The sequence below is a fragment of the Callithrix jacchus genome, chromosome 12, assembly GCF_049354715.1.
Source record: "Callithrix jacchus isolate 240 chromosome 12, calJac240_pri, whole genome shotgun sequence".
Taxonomy (NCBI): domain Eukaryota; kingdom Metazoa; phylum Chordata; class Mammalia; order Primates; family Cebidae; genus Callithrix; species Callithrix jacchus.
The window spans coordinates 120,645,765-120,670,737 of NC_133513.1; the positions used below are offsets into that span (position 1 = coordinate 120,645,765).

General features: G+C 47.6%; 1 protein-coding gene across 4 annotated transcripts in view; it reads left to right on the forward strand.

The window, feature by feature from the left end:
• The window catches only part of DOCK1 (dedicator of cytokinesis 1), a 543,687-nt gene that overhangs the window by 418,730 nt on the left and 99,984 nt on the right, over positions 1-24,973 (forward strand). For all 4 annotated transcript variants that reach the window (XM_035269471.3, XM_035269473.3, XM_035269472.3 and 1 more), the window contains exons 30-32: positions 7,124-7,202; positions 9,275-9,375; positions 20,929-20,987. In XM_035269471.3, the coding sequence (XP_035125362.1) occupies positions 7,124-7,202; positions 9,275-9,375; positions 20,929-20,987 (239 nt within the window). The remainder of the gene's footprint in view (positions 1-7,123; positions 7,203-9,274; positions 9,376-20,928; positions 20,988-24,973) is intronic.

The following is a 24,973-nucleotide window of genomic DNA, read 5'->3' on the forward strand; positions in this document are numbered from 1 at the left end:
GCAGACCCCAGAGCCTGGCATCCCCATCTCTCATAGTCTGGCCCAGCTGATCCCTCTCCCCTCATTCCTAAAACTTTCTAGTGGCATTGGTCTTCCCACCATTTCCCAAATCCAGGAGACACGAGGCAGGTCCCACCCAGGTCCCCAGCTTTGCCTGACTTTGCCCTTGTTATCCTGGAGGTCTTTCTTAGAAGTCACTCCTTTCTGCACATGTGGTTTTAATTTCCCCGTCAAGATCCCAAGGTAGGAAGTTGCTGACCATGTTGAGTCACCACCTGGACGAAAGCGCCCCCCTGCCCAGGGGGTGTGCCAGGAGACAGATGGCTGAGACGAAGCGTTCATTCTCTCTCCTTCCCATCGGACTGAGTCAATTCTCCGCATCTCTCCTGTCACTTCACCGTCATTTGCCTCTTCCCAGCATCCCTGAATCAAGCAGAAATCATGTGCCGGCAAATTCCCAGCTACTATTGCTAGACTCATTTTTCTGCAGGGATGGAATGTGTCACTTTTAATTTGTTTCCTTTTTTCCCACCCATTTTGGGTAAAACATTGTGTTACAAGATACATCCTTTCCCCTAAAGCAGCCTGTTTTCATGCTGGAGATATTTAAATGCCCTCATATTGAAGTGTATGAGCTAATTATGTAACTTAAAGCAAGTTGAGGGAAAGAATTAAAAAGCCCCCACAGCTTCCCAATGTGAGAAATGGAGCTTTGAAAGCCACTGGAAGTTCCCTGCCTTTCTCCACATCCTCCCTCTGTAGTGATGAGGCTCCTCATCCTCCTGCTTTATTGGCAGCAAACACTGGGTAACAGGGGTGCTAGGAGGGCCTGAGGCTCTGTCATCATCAAGGGCCTATAATTGCGCCAGGAGCCTGGCATAGTTAAATTGGTTCCTGATTACTTTTCACTTGCTAAGTTCCTCTCTACTCAATTAACACGTAATTATTTAGGACTGTGCTACTTTTATTGCTGGCACTTGGCTTTCCAAATAGGCAGCTTTGGGGGATAGTCTCCCGTGGGAGCCCAGGCGCTGCATCCACCCGCCCTTTTTGTCCAAGAACAGAAAAGCCAGACTGGTGGGACCTCCTCCAGAACCTTCATGCTGCCTAGAGGCTTGGCCCTCGGGTTTGTCTTTCTCTTTTACCAAATTAAACTTAACGTTTTGTAAGGTGTCAGTGAAGATCATATCAGTGTTCAAATAACTTTGTATCATGTGGTGATGCCTCTTCCTTACCTTTAACCTCAAAAGTAAAAAACAAAACCCATAGATTTGAAGTGCCAGGGAGCTTAGAGGCACTGTGGTTGAGTGTTTCCATTTGTCGGTGGAAACATGAGGATCTCGAAAAGTTGAGCAACATTTTTTGTTTTAACATTTCTTAAATTCCACTTTAAATTGACAGATAATAATTGTGAACGTTTATGGCATGGAGTGGGACGTTATGATACATGCATACACTGTGGAATGATTAAATCAAATGAATTAACATGCCTGTCCCCTCACATACGTCTCATTTCCTGGTGGTGGTGAGTAACTTTCTGAAGGCCGGGTGGTTCCATGTTTAAATGGACATGAAGCCATCAATAGATGGATATGCTTGAATTAACTGTACAAATTTTAACTGTACAAATGTGTGTATGTGTAGGCTACAATTCAACTCATGTTTGACACTGTCAGGAATGGACAGCTTCTGTTTCTACTGGGGTTAAATGTCCAGGATAGCAGAGAAAGAAGTTAGGAAAGCTTCCTGGTTTGTTTGAATTGTATTGGGAGTGAACCCAGCTCCATTTCCTATTGGCCTCACATTTTTTTAGGTGGCTAATGTCATGATAGGTTTGATAGAGATGATGCTTCTGACTTCTGGAGACAGGAATCAGTTACCAAGAAGAGGTATTTCTCTCCATCAAGCCATTAAAAATAAAATTCACAAGCTTCTAGACCTTATGGCTTTTTGAATCTTTTTAGGTTGACATAATTTGCTTGTGATTGTTTCTGAATTGTTTATTTGTATGTTTGGTTTTATCTCCTGAATTTTAGATTATAAATAATCCTTCTATAAATTTGGACCACTTCTAGGACAGCATTCCTGAAAGCATTTAATTCTCACCACATTTGTTATATTTTTTTTAGAAATTACTTGATTCTCCTGGCTCAGAATAAGACATGACTCATTTGGTTCCCACGGTGGTTGATCCCTTCCTTCCCCCAGTCCCTGGCTTTTCTGGTAGAAGAGAAGCAGTGCCTGTCTTTCCTGTTCCCATCTTATCAGCCGCCCATCCCTTGCAAGGATCTTTCTTATGCTCCCTAAGTGATGCCTGAATTCCATTCATTGAGTCTTGATGAATGCTGAATTTGGAGAATACAAGGAAATTTAATTGCCCCAGGGTGGATTCTAACTCTTCACAGGGGCAAGCTAAGGGTGTTTTTGTTTGTGTTTTGTTTGGAGGGCTTCTCTTATCCTGAAGGGAACTCCAGCAGTGTCCAGCACAGGGATGCAGAGTCAGGCACGTTCAGACTCCACAGGCCCTAGGATTGCCTGCTGGACAGAGGACATTGTTTTGACTAGTGGGAGACCCTGGACACATCTTGGCTCAGAGAGCTCCGTTAGGTAATAAACTAATGGTTCCTAAGATGAGAGCAGTTTAGGAAATGTGCAGTGGCAAGAGGTCCATTCTTCCTGCTGCCAGGATCCTGATAGGTGAAAGGCGATTCCTGCCACCAAGTAACCACCTCCAGAGGGGAAAAGAATGAGAGAAGGAGCTCTGGGGGTGGAGATGGGAGTGAAGGAATCATGAATAATGCCCGGCCATAGACGACAAATGCCTGATGAGAAGTTTGCATAAGAAGAACCTGAGGTGGCTCACGCCTGTAATCCCAGCACTTTGGGAGGCTAAGGTAGGCAGATCATGAAGTCAGGAGCTCAAGACCAGCCTGGCCAACATTATAAAACCCTGTCTCTACTAAAAGATACAAAAAAATTAGCTAGGCATAGTGGTGTACGCCTGGGGAGGCTGAGGCAGGAGAATTGCCTGAACCCATGAGGCAGAGGTTGCAGTTAACTGAGATCACACCACTGCACTCCAGCCTGGGTGACACAGCAAGACTCTGTCTCGAATTAAAAAAAAGAGAAGAACCTTAAGAGAGCCGAATCCCACCCCAGAAAACCTACATAGAATGCAAGGACTCCAGGAGAGCCGGAGGCAACCAAATACTCTAGCATCCCTTTGGCCTCCAATTTGGACCAGAGCCTGACCTTCTGAGCCAGCTCCTTCATCCACTCATTCATTCACTTATTCTTCCATCCATAGGAAAGACCTTCATTCTTTCCTATGTCAGTTACCTAGTGAGCATATACTCTGTACCAAGTGCTGACTTGGCACTGAGGGCACCTGGGTGAACAAGCAGATATGGCCACTGCCTTCAAGATACCTATGCTCTACTCACAATCTGGAGGCCTTCTCTTACCCCAAACCCAACTCCAGCAGTCTCCAGCACAGATAGTCATCAGGGATGCACAGTCAGGCACATTCATACCCCACACACCTAGGATTGCCTGTTGGACAAAGGACGATGATCCTGAGCTGTGTGGAGCCCTTCATTTAGTCTGGGAAGGCATCCTGCCATCCAAACACTTGGCTTAGCTTGTGATCCTTCTCATATTCCTCTGTAACGGAAAGCAGATTGTTATGCAAAAGCTTCTAATATGCAGTTTGCAATCTTGGCTCACTGTAGCCTCTGCCTCCCAGGTTCCAGTGAATCTCCTGCCCTGGCCTCCTGAAGATAGCTGGTACTACAGACACACACCACCACACCTGGCTAATTTTTGTAATTTTTTTTGTTTTAGTAGAGACAGTGTATTACCATGTTGGCTAGGCTAGTCTCGAACTCCTGACCTCAGGTGATCCGCCCACCAAAGTGCTAGGATTTTTTTTTTTTTTTTTGAGACGGAGTTTCGCTGTTGTTACCCAGACTGGGGTACAATGGCATGATCTCGGCTCACCACAACCTCCGCTTTCTGGGTTCAAGCAATTCTCCTGCCTCAGCCTCCTGAGTAGCTGGGACTACAGGCACGCATCACCATGCCCAGCTAATTTTTGTATTTTTAGTAGAGACGGAGTTTCACCATGTTGACCAGGATAGTCTCAATCTCTTGACCTCGTGATCCACCCGCCTCGGCCTCCCGAAGTGCTGGGATTATAGGCATGAGCCACCGCGCCCGGCCTAAAGTGCTAGGATTTATAGGTGTGAGCCACCGTGCCTGGCCAACTAATCGATTTTCTTACCTAAAAGTTGTCTCTGGTTACGTTTCTTCTTGCCTAGTTAGGTGATTGACCCGGAGTGTAGCTTTGTTTTCGGTCCCATCAGGTATGGGCTGGAGGATATCATTTATACATGCCCTGGACCTTTGTGTGCAAGTGACGCAGGCCTTGATGCACTGAGCCCAAGTATCATCTGATCTTTGTTTACTGCACTGATTATGGTTTTATTTGATCTTTCCTTCAATTTTCCTCATGCTACTTGAATTTCCATGTTGTTTTTTGTCCTGGCATTTTAAAAAATTTATAGGTAATCTAAATTACAGAATCTGCCTCTCAGCCCTGCACTTTCTCAGTTGTCAGTTTCTTGAAAAGTTTTGGTCAGCCTTCATATTATTTTAGCATGACATATTATTTTTTATTTTTTTGAGACTGAGTCTTACTCTGTCACCAGGCTAGAGTGCAGTGGCTCAATCTCAGCTCACTGCAACTTTCGCCTCCCAGTTCAAGCGATTCTCCTGTCTCAACCTCCTGAGTAGCTGGAACTACAGGCACACATCACCATGCCCAGCTAATTTTTGTAATTTTAGTAGAGATGGGGTTTCACCATGTTGGCCAGGTTGGTCTTGATCACTTGACCTTGTCAACCACCCGCCTCAGACTCCCAAAGTGCTAGGATTACAGGCGTGAGCCACCATGCCCAGCCTACGTGACATATTTTTTAAGTCATTTTGAGAACTGTCTTTATTGAACTAGCTGCAGTTGTCCCAGAGCTTAATTAGAAGCAGCATATCACAACTGTTTGGGTGCTATCTTGAGGCAAAATAATTACCCTGTAATAATAATGTGAGTTTTAGTAAACTTGCCATTATTGTCAGAGAGGGCTGGAAAGAATGTCTTCTTACAGCTCACAAGGATCCTAGGGAACTCTGTGCATAGCAGAGTTCTAAAGCTGAAGGAAACAATTACAGAAAAAGATTTGTGTTAATGATCAAAAGCCCTGTGTCTGTATGCATCGTGGCACAGCCCACCCCTCTCATGGCAGGAAGGTGTTGTATTCTGCTGACACTTGGGGGCTCTTCTGTGCCCCCTGGGGTTGCTGCAGTGCACATCCCCAGGAGCTTTCTAAACACAGATGCCAAGGGTCAGGTGGCTTACTCAGATCATCTCTCTAGCTCATACCCTGTACTTCTGGGGGCTGAAGGTGACGTGACTGACCCCAGCCCAAGACTGGGACCTGATTAGAATTGCCAGACATTCAGTAGATACAAAGTATGTGCTGAATTTTGCAACTTTTGTCCTGCGTCCTCTATTAATTTGTCAGGATGCCCTAAATGTCCTGTATTCAGCTTTTTATTTTTCAATCAATTACGGAATCCAGCAATAAGAGCTATTATTCAGATTTAACTGGGCATCCTATATTTGCAAAGTCTGACCCTGCGGCTGATGAATGCTGATGCCCACCCTGTGCACTAGGTTAATGGACAAGGCAGCGATCCCCACATCCCTCCGTTAATAGTCACTTAAAAACACCAATTCCGCCTTTCTGATTATATTTTAATGTCCCCAGAGAAGAAGTCAAATAACTCCGCCTGCAGTTTTCTTTAGTGACCAAAAGTACAAACTCTGTCACGGGCTCTTTTTCACAGCTGTTTTGGTCCCAGATCCAGCTGATAGGTTTCTCGATGAAATAATGCCTGTAAATCCCTTTCTCAGAGTGGCACGTGGTGTGATTGTGAGAGAATCTGCAGTGACAGCCGTGACGCGGGGAGGTGGTGGTGGCAGGTGGTGACAGAGACCTCCTTAAAACCCCAGGTGGCGAATTTCTTCTTCCCTCCTACCTGGCTCACTGCCTTTTAGTGCCTGTGACATGGCCAGGGCATGGGGAGCTTCTCCGGGTGCACTTAGCTAAAGAGATAACGCTGTCAGAGGACAGCACTTACTAGTAAGTAACCTACATTTCCCTTCCACTCTGGCTGCTCCCTACTGTCTAAATAGAGAAAGTGGAATTAAGTTTATTATCCGTGACCTAATGCTAATTCCTCTTACATCCTGCCTTTGTGCAAAGGGAAAAGGGCCATTTAAAAAGTAGTGGACGAAGCTTTAGTATTGTAAACAGTTTCAAGGGTTATAACACAATTCTGTTGAAGAAACAAGCATGTGAGAGACAGTATTCTTGAGTCATGTGTGATTGGCCAAATCGTATATTTCATTACAAAAAGTATATAAAGTTGTGGTATTATAGAATGTTACAATTATACATTAACAAATCAAGAAATTAAAATTCCTAAAACTCTTGTCAAATCACTTTCATGTCTACTAAAGCTGTTAAACTTGTCTCTAGTAACATAGTGATCAAAATTAGCATGTGGAAAGTGGGCCAGTGACGCTGAAGCCATAAGCCATGCTTCCAAGACTGGCGATGTTGCGGCTATTCCAAGCCTGGTAGCTCCGTGTGAAGAATGCTTTCGACTGGGTCACTTGAAAAAGCCAGCTAAGCTAAGATCAGCAGAATCATATAATGTTAAGACATTGCAACTTGAGAAAAAGATTTAATTTACACCTTTTTAAAAAATCTTTTTAAATTAGATTTTTTTTTTTTTAGTGATACTTTTTAAATGTTACTTTCAGAAACTGTTATTTTGGTCTGTTTCTTTCATTCCGCATGTGCTAATTTCCTTGATTAATTTGGAGAACATCTGCATATAATTCCATTGGTCTTTTCATGGGCAAAACCTCACAGCTTTGCACAAGACTTAGAGAGTTCACATTCCAGACAGTCTGGGATTGTATCTCATTGAAATGCCAAACCCACCAATGTGCCAGAGCGTAAGCGTGTAATTATGTAATTTTCTCTTGATCTTTCAGAGTCTTCCTGCGAGCGATTAATCAGTATGCAGATATGCTGAACAAAAAGTTTCTGGATCAAGCCAACTTCGAGCTACAGGTAATGGAAGAAGTAGACACGACCTTTGTGCAGAAACCATGTTAAAACAAATTGCTGGTCTGAGCCAATACCTTACGGTATTTCTGATCCTTGAACTTAATTGCTCTCCCATCCGAGATGCGGAAGTGGAATTCACAGTATGTACTGCTGGAAACTGAGGAGTGAAAATTGTGCCTCTAGAGTATATGCTCAGTTTAGCAAGAATAGAGTTGTTCCAGAGAGAAGCTATTGAATCAGAGTGACAAGGAGGGACTCTCCAAGCAGGGAATCCACCGAGTCCCAGTGTGTGTAGCTGCCAAGGTTGTCTCAGACCATCTTAATGTGGAGGAGGATCAGCAGAGGAGGAGATGGCGGTCTGCACCACAAGCTCAGCTAGCTTTTAGAGCTCTGTGTTCCCCTCTATATCCTCTCCTGGCCTTGTGCTACTAAGCATGGCTTTGACCAGGACAGAGACCCTGCCCCGCAGACCCCGTGGCCTATCAGAAATACTCCTCTGGGGAATGCAGTGAGAGAGTGTGCGTGTTGTAAGCGTGTGTGCATGCCTGCTGTAAGGATTGATTTTGCCTGGCCTGATTTCTTACTGTGCCTCCAAGATGTGTGGCTCTCAGGTCCATTGTACTCTGGATGTGTTTCTGCTAATAATGACTTTACCTGTCATCATTACTTAGTTTATTTTAGTAAAGTATGCGAATTTTTGAAAAGCATGCAGATACAATGGCATGTTTATTTCCTGGGCAAGGTGGTTCACTCAGAAGGAACCCAAAGAATTTTTGTTCACCCATTGGGTGATCCAACCAAAAAATAAGTTACCAGATAACAAAAATTAGCCATCTGCCTTTCCATTTGCATTGCCCTTATTTTTATAATCTCTTAACTTTAAATTTCTGTTGTATTGGCATTAGAGGATATAATTAGATAATTACATATCATTTTTCTCTGCTGAATGCCTGTTTTCATATGTCATAGCATACTTTCTCCTTATAAAATATATATGCACTGAAAATCAGTTTAGCAGGTAAAATAGGAAATGTTCCCTCCTACCCCTTTGCTGCCTCTTACTGCCCGTCTGCAGGGATAACCTGTAACTGATTGTTCTGAACTCTTTGTCACGCTTTCAGCGTTTATATGGGCTTCTGCTTGTTTTCTTTTGGGCTCTAATGTGAACTGGATCATACTCTGTTTTTCAGCTCTGTCATATTCCACGATGTAAATGTGCCAACATGTGTTCAGCCATTTCTGTCCTGATAACCTAGAGGCTGTTTCTAGTTGTTTATAGTCACAAGCTGTGCTACCATGAAGAATGTGACGTGCGTGCCTCTTAGTGCGCCCATTGCTATGGAATAGGATGATCTCTAGGCCAAATGATACGACATTTTAAGTTTTATGGAAAATGATAAGTTTCCTTCATAACATGATTTTAGGAATTTGCCATCCCGCCAACCTTGTTTGAGAGCAGCTCTTTCTATCGAGAATCTTCAACATTGATTTCCTTAAAATGATTGATTTCTGTTTTAATTGGCATTTTTCTGATGATTATTTAGGCTATGCATACTTAGCAGCGTGTGGGTTTCTGCTGTAAACTCTCTGATCGTGTCTTCTGTTCATGTTTGTATTTGGCTGTTTCTCTTCCTTTTTTATGAATTGGAATTCTTGATCTAGGCTAGGCATGGGATTAGGCTTATCATATAGAAATATTTCACCAGGCCCGGTGGCTCACGCCTGAAATCCCAGCACTTTGGGAGGCCGAGGCGGGTGGATCACGAGGTCAAGAGATCGAGACCATCCTGGTCAACATGGTGAAACCCCGTCTCTACTAAAAATACAAAAAATTAGCTGGGCATGGTGGCGCGTGCCTGTAATCCCAGCTACTCAGGAGGCTGAGGCAGGAGAATTGCCTGAACCCGGGAGGCGGAGGTTGCGGTGAGCCGAGATCGTGCCATTGCACTCCAGCCTGGGTAACAAGAGCGAAACTCCGTCTCAAAAAAAAAAAAAAAAAAAAAAAAATGTCTGCATTGCTGAGCTCCTGTGTCAAGCTCTTCAGCAACTTAGCGTCTCCTCCTTTTTGGTTTCAGCTGTGGAACAACTACTTTCACCTGGCTGTTGCTTTCCTTACTCAAGAGTCCCTGCAACTGGAGAATTTTTCAAGTGCCAAGAGAGCCAAAATCCTTAACAAGTAAGTTCTCGTCCAGCTCTGAAACTGCGGGCAGGAGCCTCCAACTCTAATGGCATCATTTTCATGTCGTTTCTAAGCCAGCTTGGTACAAATTGAGATGTAATCACGGTGTAATGAAAGGGTGGTTTTAAATCATGAATCGGGTATTGCCTTTTCTAACTCATGAATCAAGAGCTAAAATTGCAGGACTCATCCTGGAAGGTTCCAAGTCAGTGTAATTCAAGACTATTAGTGCAACGCAGAATTTCAGTTTCCGGAGATAATCCCTTTTGCTGTGCACTGTTCTGATGTCATTTCACATATGGTTTATTGCTTAATTCTTCAATTCAAAAGGAGCTTCTGATGAAAGCTCTTGGCTCTGCTGGGATTGTTGAACAACTCCTCGGGGAGTTAGAGCTATCGGTGGCTCCTTCTTGGCCCCAGGTCACCCCTGCCTTCTTCCAGGCAGGAGCTTCGAATGGACTCAAGTGGCGCCTTCTATCATTGTAAATAAACCTCCCAGAGGCTCCATGAAGGCCGAGATCCTCACCATCCCCTTCAGCTCTGTAACCCCACTTTGCGTCATGCACTGCTCATGATTCAGTATCTAGAAGTACAATTGTGGCGTGGGTTTCCTGCCCATGTTTGGGCACCCGGAAGTCTGGCTTCCTCTCTTTCTGCGTCAGTTTCACTAGTTTCTCACTGCTTTCCGTGTTCCTTTCATTACTCCTTTGGAGAAGAGTTCTGAGATTGCTTTGGTGTTGCCCAGGCATCAATTCCTGTTTGTCATTTTATAATACCTCTGCGATATCTTGACTATTCTAAGGCTTGGCCAACTCCATGCTGCTAGCTGAGGTTAGGGATTCCAGAAAGAGTTTCTGGAGGTGGCAGCTGCTGTTTCTCATATCCTGTGAGTCTGTATCTCACTTTCAGGGCAAATCCAAACCACATTATCTCTGGAGAGTGAGAGTTGTAGTCATGGGCTGGGCTCTGGTGCTCAGTCAGCAGTGGTAATACCAGCTACTTGGGAGGTGGAGGCAGGAGGATCGCTTGAGCCCAGGAGGTCAGGACTGTAGTGCACCGTGATCATACCTGTTTGTTGCCATGCACTCCAGCCTGGCAACATGGCAAGACCCCCTTTCAAAAAAAAGAAAGAATTACAGTCGTGCACTGCATAACCACAGACTACACACCATATTTTTACTGTAACTTCCCTTTGTTTAATTACACAAATGCTTGCCATTGTGTGACATTTGCCTGAGGTATTTATTGTAGTCACATGTTGTACGGATTTGTAGCCTAGTGACAATAGGCTATACCGCATGGCCTAGGTGTGTAGTAGGCTGTCCTATCTAGGATGTGTATGTTCACTCCACAATGTTCACACAGTGACAGAATCACGCGTGTCATGTTTCTCAGAACATATCCCTGCCATTAAGAAAGCATGAATGTATTTCAGCAAATCCTTTGCTCAGCATGTACTTTATGGCAGCGACTTTCTAAGTATTTCACATGCATTTTTTATCTATAATCAATAAAAAGCAAAACGACTCCTTAGGCCCTCATATCTGCCCTAGTTTGCAGATGAGGAAGGTCACACACAGTGACTGACCACTTGGCCAGTCCCACACCTAGAACGTGGCAAAGCAGCATTCTAATCTAAGCAGTTCAGAGCCCACGATTCTCACCTGGGCTGCTCTTACCACCTTCATGCCTTTGGACTGCGCCTAACTAAAGATCACCTTTCACCTGGCCTTCTTTCCTTCGGGCTTCCTCAGCTGAGTGATTCTTGTCTGAACCATCCATGCAAACAGAGATCATTGTTCAGAAACAAGAATGTACTTGCTGAGCCCAGCACTGAGAACGGTGAAGGCAGAGTGGCTGCTCACCTGTGACGGCCTGAGTGGCCCGCAGCAGCTGCAGCCCACCACCTCGGGGCCACACGGGTGTCTGTCACTTGCCCTGGCTTCCGACATCCAGAGCAGACTTCTCCAGGATGCATCTTCTGGCTCAGCAGGGACAAGAGCTCCTGCTTTGTGGAATGTACGCTCCCTTGGGGCCCAAGTGAAGAGAGGGATAGTGCCTTGTGGCTGTCCTTGTTGATTTGCCTTTGTGCTGGGAATTGTAGTGGAGACGGTAGTGAACAGCACACACTAACTGCAGTGCAGCAATGCCCTTGGTGTGGACACACCTCCTTGCAGCACATGTTCCTTGTTGTCCAGTCCAGCAGAAGGACAGCTCGACCATAGCAGGTGGAGCTGCCTGCCCATGTGCTCAGGGCCCGCTGAAGGTCCATGTGGGGTGAAGCTGGGACCCAAATCCAGCCCCAGCTATCTTCCGAGCCCACTCTTTCCCGAGCACACCACGGCTCCTAGCCTCGGAGATGCCTGCAGAAGAGAGGTGAATTTAAACCGGAAATCCACCTCAAAAGAGCTGGCACCTCCTTTGTGGTTTCTGGAATAAAACCATTTAGATCCGAGCCCCCTGCCAAGCCCCAGGAGGGCAACTCTGTGAGCTCTGTGCCCAGCCCTTCCTCTTGTTGGTATGAGTGTTACCAGCCTAAGGTAACGTCAAGACATGTGTTAACACTGGCGCAGTGGCTGATACCTGTAATCCCAGCACTTTGGAAAGCCAGGATGGGAGGATAGCTTGAGTGTAGAGTTTGAGACCAGCCTGGGCAACATGATGACATCCCCTTCTCTACCAAAAATACAGAAACTAGCCAGGCATGGTGGCATGTACCTGTGGTGCCAGCTACTCTGGAGGCTGAAGTGAGAGGATCTGGAGCCTGGGAGGTCGCAGCTGCAGTGAGCCACGATCACACCACTGCACTCCTGACTGAGAGTGAGACCCTCTGTCTCAAAAAAAAAAACAAAAGCATTAATCTTGAAGGGCCTTGGCTGCTAGAGAAAACGTTTGCTTCCCACATAGCGGTATGAATTCAGAAGCTTCAAAGCCAAGGAAAATTAAACACAGCCAGCTGGTATCTCCCGGTCAGGAGCCATCCAGGGCCTCTGCCTGGGGCTTCTCTTTGTCACGGTAGCAACAAGAGACTCTGGATTTCCCCCAGGAAAAACCCGCAGGCATTTCAGAAGTTGTCTTTGCAGGACCATGGCAGGAGAGCCTCAGGGCTCGGTGCGGTCTGAGGGGCCTCTCAGGGGCATGAGTTCTGCTCCTCTTGGGAGATAACAGGAGATCCAGGACAAAGCCCCTGGGAGCCTGAGACAGGCTGCCTTGACCTTGAGGCCATGCAGCAGTGCATGAGGAGGGTCAGCCCTATTTGTTGTAGTCTTCATGCCACTTGATAAGCCTTAAGCCCCCTTGAGAGTCCATTTCAAAATTTTATTTCTGAATAGCAAAACCTGCATGAGATGTCCTATCATGATGCTTAAATTTTCTCAGGCACCTACAGTGCCTAAAATGTGATTTGTTTAAAATTGTATAGTCAAAAGGGATTGAGTGCCCACTCTGTGCCCAGTGGGGCCATGGTCCTGGTGCTAGTGAAAAAGACAGATCTCATGATGAAGAAGGTCATGGTCTAGCGGGGTAAATGGAGAAGCAAAAATAATGAGTGGAGTGGAGCGCACGTGGAGTGGTGAGAGGGCCTCGGCAGCCCGGAGATGGCCTATGGGGCTCAGCCTTGGCAGACAGACGGCCTCCTGGCAGCATGGACTTTAGGGCTGGGTAGTAAAGGCAGCTGAGAGGTTTGCCAGGGGACATTGAGTGCCAAAGAGGATGGCCCCATCCACATACAAGCAGAGGCATGATCTGGGTTGTCGAAGTGTAAGTGAGCAGCAGGGTCTGGGTTGCTTGGAGCTTGGGGGCAGGGCATGGGGACTCGTGGTGTGGGAGTCAACTCCACGCTCGCAGCAAATGGCAGGCACTGACATGGAGCCCGGTGGAGCATGATGCATGCATCTGTCTGTTTCTAGGGGGAAAGGCGTGTGGTCTGAGGGTGGAGCCATGACACACCCACCTAGGAGCTCAGCACTGCCTCCATTTGGGGTCTGTCTCTCACTCTAGGGCTTGCGAATCCAACCTAAGGCATCTGAGGGAGCGTCCCCAGCCCATCAGCCTGCCCTGCCTTCCTCCTTGCTAAGCCCTGCAGCTCCTCACCTCTGCCTGGTCCACAGCTTTGTGGCTCAAAACAATAAAAATTCCAGCATGAGAACACCTACCTGCTCCATCCTCCTAATGAATGAGGTTGGGGAGAATTCAGATTTTCATTCTAAAGACATTCCCCAAAGTGCATGGGAGTAAATGAAAGAATGGGCCACACCACGCAGAGAACTGATTATGTCAGACTCGAATTGAGTACGAGGTTCGCCAGTGTACCAACAAATAAATAACCCCTAGGAATCCAAGCCCATAATATGGAAATTTAACTGGCTTGACCTTCAGTCATCCCTGGTGCTACCGACTGCCAAGGAAGGACAGAGATGTCAACAGAATTCTAAGCCTGACCCTGTAGCTCTTCCTCCCATCCCAGCCTTCTAGTTTTTTTACATTATTGGGGCTCAGGCAATATGACTAAAATGTGAAAGGATTGACTTTTCATTAGCAGCCAGCTTGACAATTTTGATGTGCAAGACACGTGCACCCTGAGGTGGGACAGAGTGCTGAATGACTGCAAAGGGGCATCTATGCTCAGGGCCAGACGAGGAAAAGGGCTGATGAACTGGGCCTCCCGCATAGCTAAACATAAAATGCTCACCTAAAATTTCAGCCCAAGAGGTTTACTCAGGCACATGCAGTGCCTAGAAACGTTATGATTTGTTTAAAATTGTCTGGTTAAAAGGCATTGAGTGCCCACTCTGTGCTCAGTCAGGCCACGGTCCTCATGCTAGGGACAGAGACACAGATCTCATGATGAAGAAGGTCATGGTCTAGTAGGGCAGATGGAGAAGCAAAAATAACGAGTGGAGTGGGACGCACACAGAGTGGTGACGGAGGGCCTCGGCAGCCCGGAGATGGCCTGTGGGGCTCAGCCTTGGCAGACAAAAGGCCTCCTGGCAGCCTGGGCTTCCAGGCTGGGCGGTGAAGGCAGCTGAGAGGTTTGCCAGGGGCCATCGAAAGTCTAGTACAGAGAGACCATCCACAAAAACCTTCTCCCCACCTGGTCCCTAGGCTGTTTTTGGTTTTAGGGGATTTTTTTTGTTTTGTTTTTTATTTTTGTAACTATAGAAGTCCGCAGTGTTCTTTTTTTTTTTTTTTTTTTTTTTTTTTTGAGACGGAATTTCGCTCTTGTTACCCAGGCTGGAGTGCAATGGCACGATCTCGGCTCACCGCAACCTCCGCCTCCTGGGTTCAGGCAATTCTCCTGCCTCAGCCTCCCGAGTAGCTGGGATTACAGGCACGCGCCACCATGCCCAGCTAATATTTTTAGTAGAGACGGGGTTTCACCATGTTGACCAGGATGGTCTCGATCTCTTGACCTCGTGATCCACCCGTCTCGGCCTCCCAAAGTGCTGGGATTACAGGCTTGAGCCACCACGCCCGGCCAGAAGTCTGCAGTGTTCTAAGAGGACAGGTTTCACAATAGGACCAAAATGCCTCCATCTGACCGAACACTGGGTTCTGCCCCTCCAGAAGATGAAGTCAAACGCTAGATCCTGCCTTTAAGGAAACCAAAATGCAATAAACATGCCATCCCAGCCCCATTTTGCAGCATGACCTAATCAGAAGCTGCGATTGTAGATTCCTGATTATAACAGGTGATAGGATCAATTTAATTTGTGTCTGTGCTAATTTTTTTCAAGAGACTCAAATTATTCCAAATAAATTCACAAATTAGAAGGAGACTCAGGGAGTTAGACTTAACAAGTGGGGACCTGTGCTGACTTCAAGTCAGAAAAGCTCATAGTATCCCTCGTGCACCGGCAGGTGGTGGTGTGCCCTGCCTCACGCACCAGATCCGTGTCTGGAAGGTTTACTCCCATTCATGGTCCCATTTGAGGTCCCACCCCCTCACCTCTTTAGGAACCCACCAGTCTTTCCCATGAAGTTAAAAATGCCTCACCCCAGCCATCAGCTTCCTTAGGTCCGTCTCAGCCCTCTCCTTGTCCCCTTTCCCCACCTCCTACCCACTCTGATGCTGGCTCTGGGCACTGCATTTCCCCAGAACCTCAGCCAGGTCTGGGCTGCCCTCAAGCAGGTAGACGGTGTTCAGCCCCCTAGATGCTCTCCCCACATCCCTCAGCATGTTTCTGCTTTCCCTTCATCTCAGAACATGCTTTTCTTTGCGCTCTGCTCTCTCCTCTGAGCTGTTCTCCACGCTTTTTGGTGTCTGCTCTCTGTTGTCAAATTCCTTCTCCTGTACCCCAGCTTCAAATGGTGGGGGCGCCTGACACCTTGGTCTTTGGCCTTCGCATTCTGTTCTCTTTCTTTAGGGAAACATTTTTCAAACTGCAGGTCTCAACCTTGTATTGGGTCAGAATATTCACCTAAAGGGCCGTCATATCAGTTTCCTAGACTAATCTGCCATAACAGTGAACACAAACTGGGTGGCTTGAATTTACTGTCTCACAGTTATGGAGGCCAGAAGTCCAAAATCAAGGTGTGGGTGGGGTTGGTTCCTTCTGAAGGTTCCAAGGGAGAAGCTGTTCCCTGCCTCTGTCCTGGCTTCTGGTGGCTGCGCCGGTCTTTGGCGTCCGTGGCTCATGGCTGTGTCACTCTAGTCCCTGCCCCATCTTCCTGTGGCCTTCTTCCTTGTGTCTTCCTATGTGTCTGTGTCTCTCAATCACCCTCTCCTTATAAGGACACAGATCACTGGATTTGGAGGTCACCTTATTCCAGTATGACTTCAACTTACCTTGAGTCCATCTGCAAAGACTCTATTTCCAAGTAAGGTCACAGTCCTGGATATCAGGACTTAGGACTTCAACACAGCTTTAAAGAGGACACACTCCCAACCCACACCAGTCATGACCAATAGACTTTTTTGTCTTCTTCAGTGAAATAGAATCTAGGAAAAAATATCAGAGTTCATTGCAGGCAGTAAGGTTAATGTCATAAAATTTTATACACAAATATTAATATATGTGCTAGCTAATAAATGTATTTCTTATGTCAGAAGTTTTTGAAACTTAAAAAAGGGGTAGGGGCTTTAAAAAAAAAAACTGCCTCTTTGCACACCTGTAATCCCAGCTACTGTGGAAGCTGAGGCAGGAGAATCGCTTGAACCAGGGAGTTGGAGATTGCAGTGAGTCAAGATTGTGCCACCGCACTCCAGCCTGGTGACAGACTGAGACCCCGTCTCAGAAATAAAACCAAACCAAAACAAAGCCTCCTGCAGCTTCTGCCACACTGCATTCCCCTCACCCCCTGGTCTCTTAAAGAGAAGGAGCCAGCTCTGTGTTCTGCAGCCCCACCCCCCAGGCACTCACCTACTTCCCTGCCATGGGGCCTTGGCACCTGCTGGTCCTCCTGCCTGGAAGGCTCTGCCCTACCGTCTTCGTCTGGATGTCACCTCTCCTTCAAATCTCAGAGCAAATATTACGGTCCTAAAGAACTGCTGGCAGAGCCAAGCTGAGCCACTGTTACATTTTCTCACAGTTCCCGGGTTTTTACTGCACAGCCGGGAACATGGCCTTCACCAACACGATTCCTCCGTCTGTATACCTGTGCATGTTTAACTTGCACGATTATTTTGTTCACGTTCACCTCTCCTACCGTGCTCGTAGCCCACTGTGGTTTGTGGGTCTTGTCTGTTCTCCATATTCTAACACTCATATTTCCACATTAGCTTTATGTCTGGCCCACATGCTCAGTAAATGTTCACTAAATGAATCGATCTAGATGACCGTTGCAACCGTGAGGGGAATATTATGCCAGCCTGAGATTTTTAAAGGAAGGACCTAGCCTGGCTCCAGTGCTTGCCAGTCGGACAGGGAAATCCTCCCTCTCTTGTCCTTCACAAAAGCCTAGGAGATGGGCAGCATCATCATTCTCCCAATACTACAGATGAGGAGACTGAGGGTCAGAGTGGTCAAGTAAATTCTCCTCTGGTGTGCTTCAGTTCAGGCTCAGGTTGGCCTTACCCGCAAGCCTGGGCTGTTGCTGGGGGTGGGGGGAGCATGAGTTTTCTGTTTCTTGGAGTGAAGATGCAAGAGACCAGGTGCTAAGGTTAGACCACTGGGACCAGATTCACACGATTTTATGTCAGGGTTCCAGCCTGGATGTGGGATCCCAGATTCCCCTGGGCAGTGGAAGCGTGTCTCCCAAGCGTAAGTTCTCCTGCTCACTCACGCCATGGGTGGGCCCAGGTGAGAAGTTCTGAGCAGAGCATGGTGACCCCAGCTCTAGGCCATCCTGGCTCAGGATGTGGAGTGGAGTCAGGCATGTGCCTTACCCCCTGTGAATCTCAGCTCCTTATTGAGAAAATGTGCACAGAAATGTCAGCTTGCTCACCTCATAGCCTTCCTTCAAAATCTGGTGAAAGGAAAGCGCTTTGAAAGATACGACGCTCTGTCTTGCTCTGAAGTCATGGAAGGTCCCTGGTCCTGGAGGTACATGCCATGGGTTTGGGAATCTGAGGACTTGGATTCTCTGCTCTCCTTCCCAGTGATGATGGCCACGTCCTTTTGCTTCTCCCCTCTACAATTAGTGCAGTCCCTCGGCTGTTTATTGCTACAGAGGAGCGTGGCTGTGGTCTCCAGGGCTGCCACCAGCCCGGGGTACAGCTTCCAGGCAGTGAGCTTTATTAGCTCTACACTCTCAATTATCCTTTTTCTTTCCTCCCTGGGAAGAACGAAGGAATGGCTCAGGAAGCCCTCTTGAGGTCTCGTGACAGCTATGACTTTATTTGGGGATTACTCTGAGGCATGTATAGATTCATCAAAGCTGGCTTCTTATTAAAACCGAGGAAAAGATTCCTCTCACTGCCAGGGACATCCATTCGGCCCTTCCTCTCCCAGCTCCCCACTCTTCCTCAATGCTTCTGCTCCAGGCTAGAGCACCCTTGTCCTATTTGACGATTAAAAATGTGTCTTTAGCACCTTGACGCCACAGGCCCGACTCTTCTGAGGGGTGTGCTCTCGTGTCCTTGCTAATCCCCCAGTTCTCAAATACTGCCAGGGAATGTCATCTTCCACCTACAGGGCAGTAAAGTCTGCCTGAGAATGGAAATCCCTCACCCCTCAGCCTCCTTCAGCGCCTGAGGGAGAGGCACGCTGTGCAGAGAGGCAGAGAGGGGTGGGGAGCAGCAGGGAGGGATTGGGAAGGGAAGAGGCGGATCGGGGAGGAGCAGGATGCCCCGGCCTCCCAGATCCAGATTGTGGTGCCAGCTTTGGAAATACAGCAGGTCACTCCTGAATTACCCAAACCACAAGTGGTAAATCCGCTGCGACTAAGTCTCCTGTACTTTAGGATTTCTGAACTTAAGGATTTCCCGTGGATCATTATCATTCTACTCATTCTGGGACCTGAGAGAAATGAGTGAGTCAGGGGCCAGCGAGACACAGACACTGATGAAGATCAGCCTAGCATTGGGCCTTCCTTTTTTTTTTTTTTTTTTTTTTTTGAGGCAGAGTCTTGCTCTGTCACCCAGGCTGGAATGCAGTGTCACCATCTTGGCTCGCTGCAACCTCCACCTCCCAGGTTCAAGCAATTCTGCCTCAGCCTCCCAAGTAGCTGGGATTATAGGCATGTAATCCTGTAATGTAATCCAGGCATTCGCCACCACACCCATCTAATTTTTGTATTTTTAGTAGAGATGGGGTTTCACTATGTTGGGCAGGCTGGTCCTGAACTCGTGGCCTCAGATGATCCACCTGCCTCAGCCTCCCAAACCGCTTCAATTACAGGTGTGAGCCACCATGCCCAGCCTGGGCCTTTTCATTTTGGGAGAATCATCCCAGAATGAGGAGAACTCCGTGTAGCTGGGATGTGAGAAGCCTGTGCAAAGCTTGAGTGAGTCAATACATGCTAGGCCGACCCCATTGTGAGCATTTTGCCTCCTCTGGGGGACATGGGGCAGGCGGTGTTTGTGTTCTGGGGGCCACCTCCTTCCGATGCCATGTTCCTGGGTTTGCACAACACCTGCTTGGCTGGAAGGTGACTCACCCACTTGTGCAGCGAGAACCCCACCCACCTCACAAGAAAGATTAGAACTGGGCTTGGGCACAGACTTGCTTTCTGTGTGCCCCACCCCTGGAAAATGCTGCAAGGACGCCAGCCTGCCAGGTCACCCACAGCCAACCGCATCCCTTCCCAGTCCCGGCCACAGCAGCTGCTGTGATCCCTTTGTCATTAGTGCAGGAGCAAAATGGGAATTGGAGAGACAGCACTCCAAGCCTCCAAGCAGAGTTCAGGTTGTGTGTTTCCTGGGCAATTGGGGCCGTGAGTTAGGCACTTCGGGGTGCTCTCCTCTCTCCCACCCAACCAGGTCCTGTAGCTTTGCTGCCTGCGTGCTTTCCCCAACCATGGACGGGCCTCAATGCTAGGCCCTCTCCCCAGCTGAAATACCCTCTCCTTAATTGAGTCTGCCTGCGTCAGTGCTCACCTGGTTAGGGCTGCGCTTAGAGCTAGCGTGTCCCGGTGGGGAGTGGCCTAGGCTCCAGTTCATTTTCTCCACCTGCATTGTGGACCAAGGTGCATGGCCTCCCACATGCCACAGCAGAAGTGCCAGGTGAGATTGATCTTCTGCGGCTGAGATGATCACTCTGGCTGTAGCCCGCTCATGGTGTGAGTGACAGACAGGTGCTTAGGGCACCAGAGACTTCTCTAATAAGGTGGCAGCAGGCCGCAGTTGTTGATTTACCAGCCAGGATCTTTGCCTCGAGAGCCACAGCGAGGTCGTCTGTAATCAGTGCTTTCCCTCTCTCATCTCCTGACGCGAGGATGAGCAGAGCAGGCTCGATGACACAGCTGCTCGGCTGTAATCCTGTATGATAATTTTGCAATTATTATTTTTAATATAATCAGCTTTTTCCTTTGGCAATAAAAGAAAAGGTTAAATTGCTCACAAACTAATAAAGGTTTATCTTCTGGAGCATCAAATTCTGTTTACTCATGAAACACACACCTCCTCTATGCACCCATCGGGAGGAAAATTAGCATTTATTTTCCCTGATAAACAAAAACAGTGGAAGATTTATTGGCATCTTTTGGAGTTAAGCCCTTAAGTGACATAGAGGAATGCAAGAACTTTGGAAGACATCTGACCTGACTCCAGATTTCATTTTAACTTTGGAAAGCAACCTGTTGTGTGCAGTAGGGTGTTACTTGGTATCTGTAGTGCCTAGATGCTAACAACATGCATGGACCCAAACTCCCCCTGGGGCCCAGGAGCCAAGAGATTGAAAAAGCGGAAATGCTTTCATGACTCTCCACAACTTCCCCCAGGTTCGCACAGGGGAAGATGTTGTATAATCCTCGGTGATGAGAGAGTGAGATTTCCCCCAGCTAGATTCCTCCTCCTTTGATTCCTTTTGGTGGCAAGAGAAGTTGAAGCTTTGACACTCTCTTTATCTGTCTCAGTGCTAGAAGGCTTTAATTGCACTTAAAAATAATTCCAGTCTGATTTTCAAATGCTCTCTGGAGTGATTCAGCATTTTTCCTTTCCCTGATTTCCAGGTACGGAGATATGAGGAGACAGATTGGCTTTGAAATCAGAGACATGTGGTACAACCTCGGTGAGTAGGCTGGATGTGGGGGCACAGTGAATATCTTGTATCCCTGCTGGGTCATGACACTGGCCCTGTTCAGCAGTGTGGGGGCGTCTTAAGGTCTTAGTGGCTTCTGTTCCTTCGGAGAGCAGTTGCTATTCTTCAGGAATTAAGAGATAGAAGAGCAAAGGCAAGGAAAGAAAATCTGATGGGTGGGGCAAAAAGACAAATCCGCAGAGCACCCTCGGGTCAACACGTGGCTTGGAGCCCCTCGCTCCCTGGCATGGCCTCCCTCCCTCAGCTGCCTCAGTTCCTTCTGGTCAAACAGGAAGCTCATCCTGCTGTGACATTTGCCATCACTTACCACATTCAGTTTTACAGACCCTGCCTTCTAAAGGGTTAATTCACCTCCTCGCAAGCAGATCCTGTATTTAGGTGTGCTGCCGCCAGGCGATGGCAGCCTAACAGCACCTGCAGTCAAAGCAGTGAAGGGTCTGTGTGTGTATATGAAATTCTTGTAATTTTATTTGTAAATTAAGTGACTTTTTCCGACTACATTTTTCCGACTACTTTTACCATGAACAATAACAAGAAATTCTCTGTTAAAATTTTAGCCAGTGTGACGTGTCATTCTTTTAGATAAGCCCCTTCAAGAAATCAGTGACTGACAATAATCTGGTATCCTCCCAGCATCTTCAGAGTGCCCTCGAGGAGTGCAGCCTCACTTCTCATTGAGATGAAGCTCTCTGTGGCTCCTGCCCTCAGCCCTTGGGCCTGCTTTGTGCCGAGGTATCCCAGGCCACAGGGTGCTTGCGGCCTTGCCTCAGTCCTGAGCAAGGCTTCAGGTGCTTTTCTGCCTCAGGATCTCCAGGCCTCTGCTTCCTTCCTTCAAATGGACACAAGAAGCCTGCATCGGCTTGTTGTGAGCGACCCTCTACTTTCCTCTCTGCCCCAGAGAATCTTTCCTCTACTAGAAGGAGGCAGGGGTCTGTCCACATCACTGTTAGCCTCGTTGCATTAGGGTTTCACTTGTTGCTCCAGTGTTCGGACAGCTTAGCTGCATCCTGACCTGCTTACTTTCTGAGCAGCTGGGACTCCCTGCAGCGGCTGGAGGGCCTGGCAAGAAGCACGCAGAACCTAGCGGTCCAAGCTTCATTTCTAGCTCTGTTTGCTTGTCCATCTCTCTTGCCATTCTTTAGTTTGACATGAGGCCCAGTTAGGTTCTCAGAAGTGGAAAGCCACAGCAGATGCTCCCAGGTGGGGATGGAGAGCGGGTGAGAGCGGCCCTGTCTGCCTGTGCCTGCCCAGTACAAAGAGCACCTGTACCATTGCATCCTTTCTGGGTGTCCGTCATGGAGTCAATGGAGGGCCCCTTGAGGAAACTCTTCTGCTAATTCTCTGCATGTGACTTTTCCGCAGTAGCTCACATGTCTAGAATCTGAGTACTGGTTCTCAGCTGTCAAAGGGCCTGCTGACCTCTGCAACATGGTACCTACAGGGCACCATCCTCTCCTTGGCCTTCCTGCCATCCCAGGGAGGAAAGTAGGGGCTCTGGGCTCAGAGGAGTCACATGGCCCAGTCTTTCTGGGCTGTTAGATAAAGTGGTTGGACTGAATTTTTTAGGAGCCTTCCAATCCCAAAACTTAATAATGCGATGACATATATATACGATGATCTCAGTAATGAAGTGCTAAGGCTTTTAGAACAGGGAGGAGGACAATCCATGATTCATTCTAACTGATCTCTCTGTGTTCTTTGTTAAAATCATGCTCTGGCAGATGCATGTGTCATTTGCTCTGGCAGGCCAGACGGCAGGACCCACGCCAGGCAGGGACCCAGTGTAGTCCCATGAGAGAGTCAGGAGAGGGCGGAGGGCATTCACAGCAATGGCTTGGAGGGAGGCTGTTCTCTATTGGAACTCAGGGTGTCCAGGGCCTTTTAAAATTTTTATTATTTTTATTATTTTATTTTTGAAGATGGAGTTTCGCTCTTATTGCCGAGGCTGGAGTGCAATGGCACTATCCTGGCTCTCCACAACCTCCACATCCCGGGTTCAAGTGATTCTCCTGCTTCAGCCTCCCGAGTAGCTGGGATTACAGGCATGTGCCACTATACCTGGCTGATTTTTTTTAATAGAAAAGGGGTTTCTCCATGTTCTTCAGGCTGGTCTCGAACTCCCCACCTCAGGTGATCTGCCCACCTCGGCCTCCCAAAGTGCTGGGATTACAGGCGTGAGCCACTGCGCCCAGCCCTGTCCAGGGCTTTTATAGGCAGTGTTCGTGAAGGAGGTTATATGAGCTCCACCTGCCACAGGCTCTCAGGGAAGACCCCAGACCTCTCCTCTGGACACAGGCTCTCTCTGAGGCCATCTTTTTACCCTAGCCCCTCCTAAAAGAGTGAGTCCACCCTCTTCTGTGTCATTCCACTTTAACTCTAAAGTATAGATGGTAAGTTGTCTATTTTCCCCAAGAGGACACTTGCACATATGCTTTCAAATGAAGGTTCTCATTCTGAAATGGCTTGATAACATTTCACATCGTGTGTGAAACTAGAGACACCACCCTGGTGGAGGCTTGATGCATCATTACACACTGAAATGCTTCCTTCTCCCTGTACACAGCTGCGGCCATTACTCAACTCTCCCTGGCCCCTGAGCACCCCCAGGATCCTCCCCAGCTCTCCATATGCCAGGATCCTCACCTGGTACCGAGGGAGCCTCCAAAACTCAGCTAGAGCCACAGCTGGCCAGAGATCACCCTGACTGATGGGTGCTCCTGCCTTTCTTGTGTTCCAATTTGGGGTTGTTTTTGGTTTTGTTCTTTAATATATTTAATGTCACCTCCATAGTCCCTGAGATTGATCACCATTGACAGTGGCTCCATTTCAATTTGTGCCATGTGCCATGATAAAAATGCGGGAAGGACAGGTGGCCTCAAAAAGGGCGAGTTTCTCCGGGTGCCCCCTCCAAGTCCTTGGGCAGGCCCCGCCTTCTGAGGATACACTTTGGTCTGACGCAAAACGCTTGGTTCACTTGACGTTATCAAGATAACGTCTTGGCTCCAGGTAGGCCAAGTCAATGACAGGAGACTTTCGATTTGGAAAAGGTTGCGGTGAAGAGAGTAAATTTCCCCTTCCTTCCTGTCAGTGGCTGATTTGAATATAGTGTTTAATGCATGAGATGTGCGTTTTGCAGCTCTTTAGAACAGAACATTGACTCTGGCCTGGGAAGCAACGAAGAGGTCGAAAGTAAGCCATGACCTTGGCCATTTAGGGTCAGGGACTTGGAAACAACAGGAAATAGCAGTTAGACACCAGAGTTGGGTTCCTCACTGGTAAAATAAGTAAGTTATTTTTCAAAGTGAGGGACATGGTTGTAAAAGCACCTGCAGCCCACGGGATCCTCCCCAGGCAGCCCCTCAGGGTGGTTAAGGATTGCCCCACGGGGTCGTCTCAGGAGCCCAGCTCCTTCCTGCCACGGTCCCAGGGACCTGAGTGTCTTTGCCGAGACTGTCACTGTCACACTCCAGATTTATGAAAGCACATCTCAGTTTCCCAGGATGTACACAACCTACTTTCTACATCGTTTTTTTTTTTTTAAATGGGTGCAGGTTTCAGAACATATTGGCAGGATGATAGCACCGACTCTGCCAAGAAAATAGAAATAGAAATCAGATTATTTATCAGCTTACAATTAATACACCGTCACTTGAGCAGACCTGCAGCTGAATGCTCCACGAGTCTCCTCCCTGAGTTTTTCCAATAGTACACGCGTTCCGTTTAGAGGAGCATCTCAGCTCTTGCCTCTTCCATGCCCAGCCTCCGAGCAAAGATCTGGGGTCTGTTTTGCTCAATTTAATGCAAGGGCAAACACGGTACTGCCCCATGGGACAGAGTGATGTGGTTCTTTCTCTCCCAAAACTGTCATCTTTTGAGTCTGAAAGGGGAAATCAAAAGCAGACTCTCTCATAAGAAAAAAAAGGGGAGAAAATGTGCTTATTTACCCAGCTCCTGAG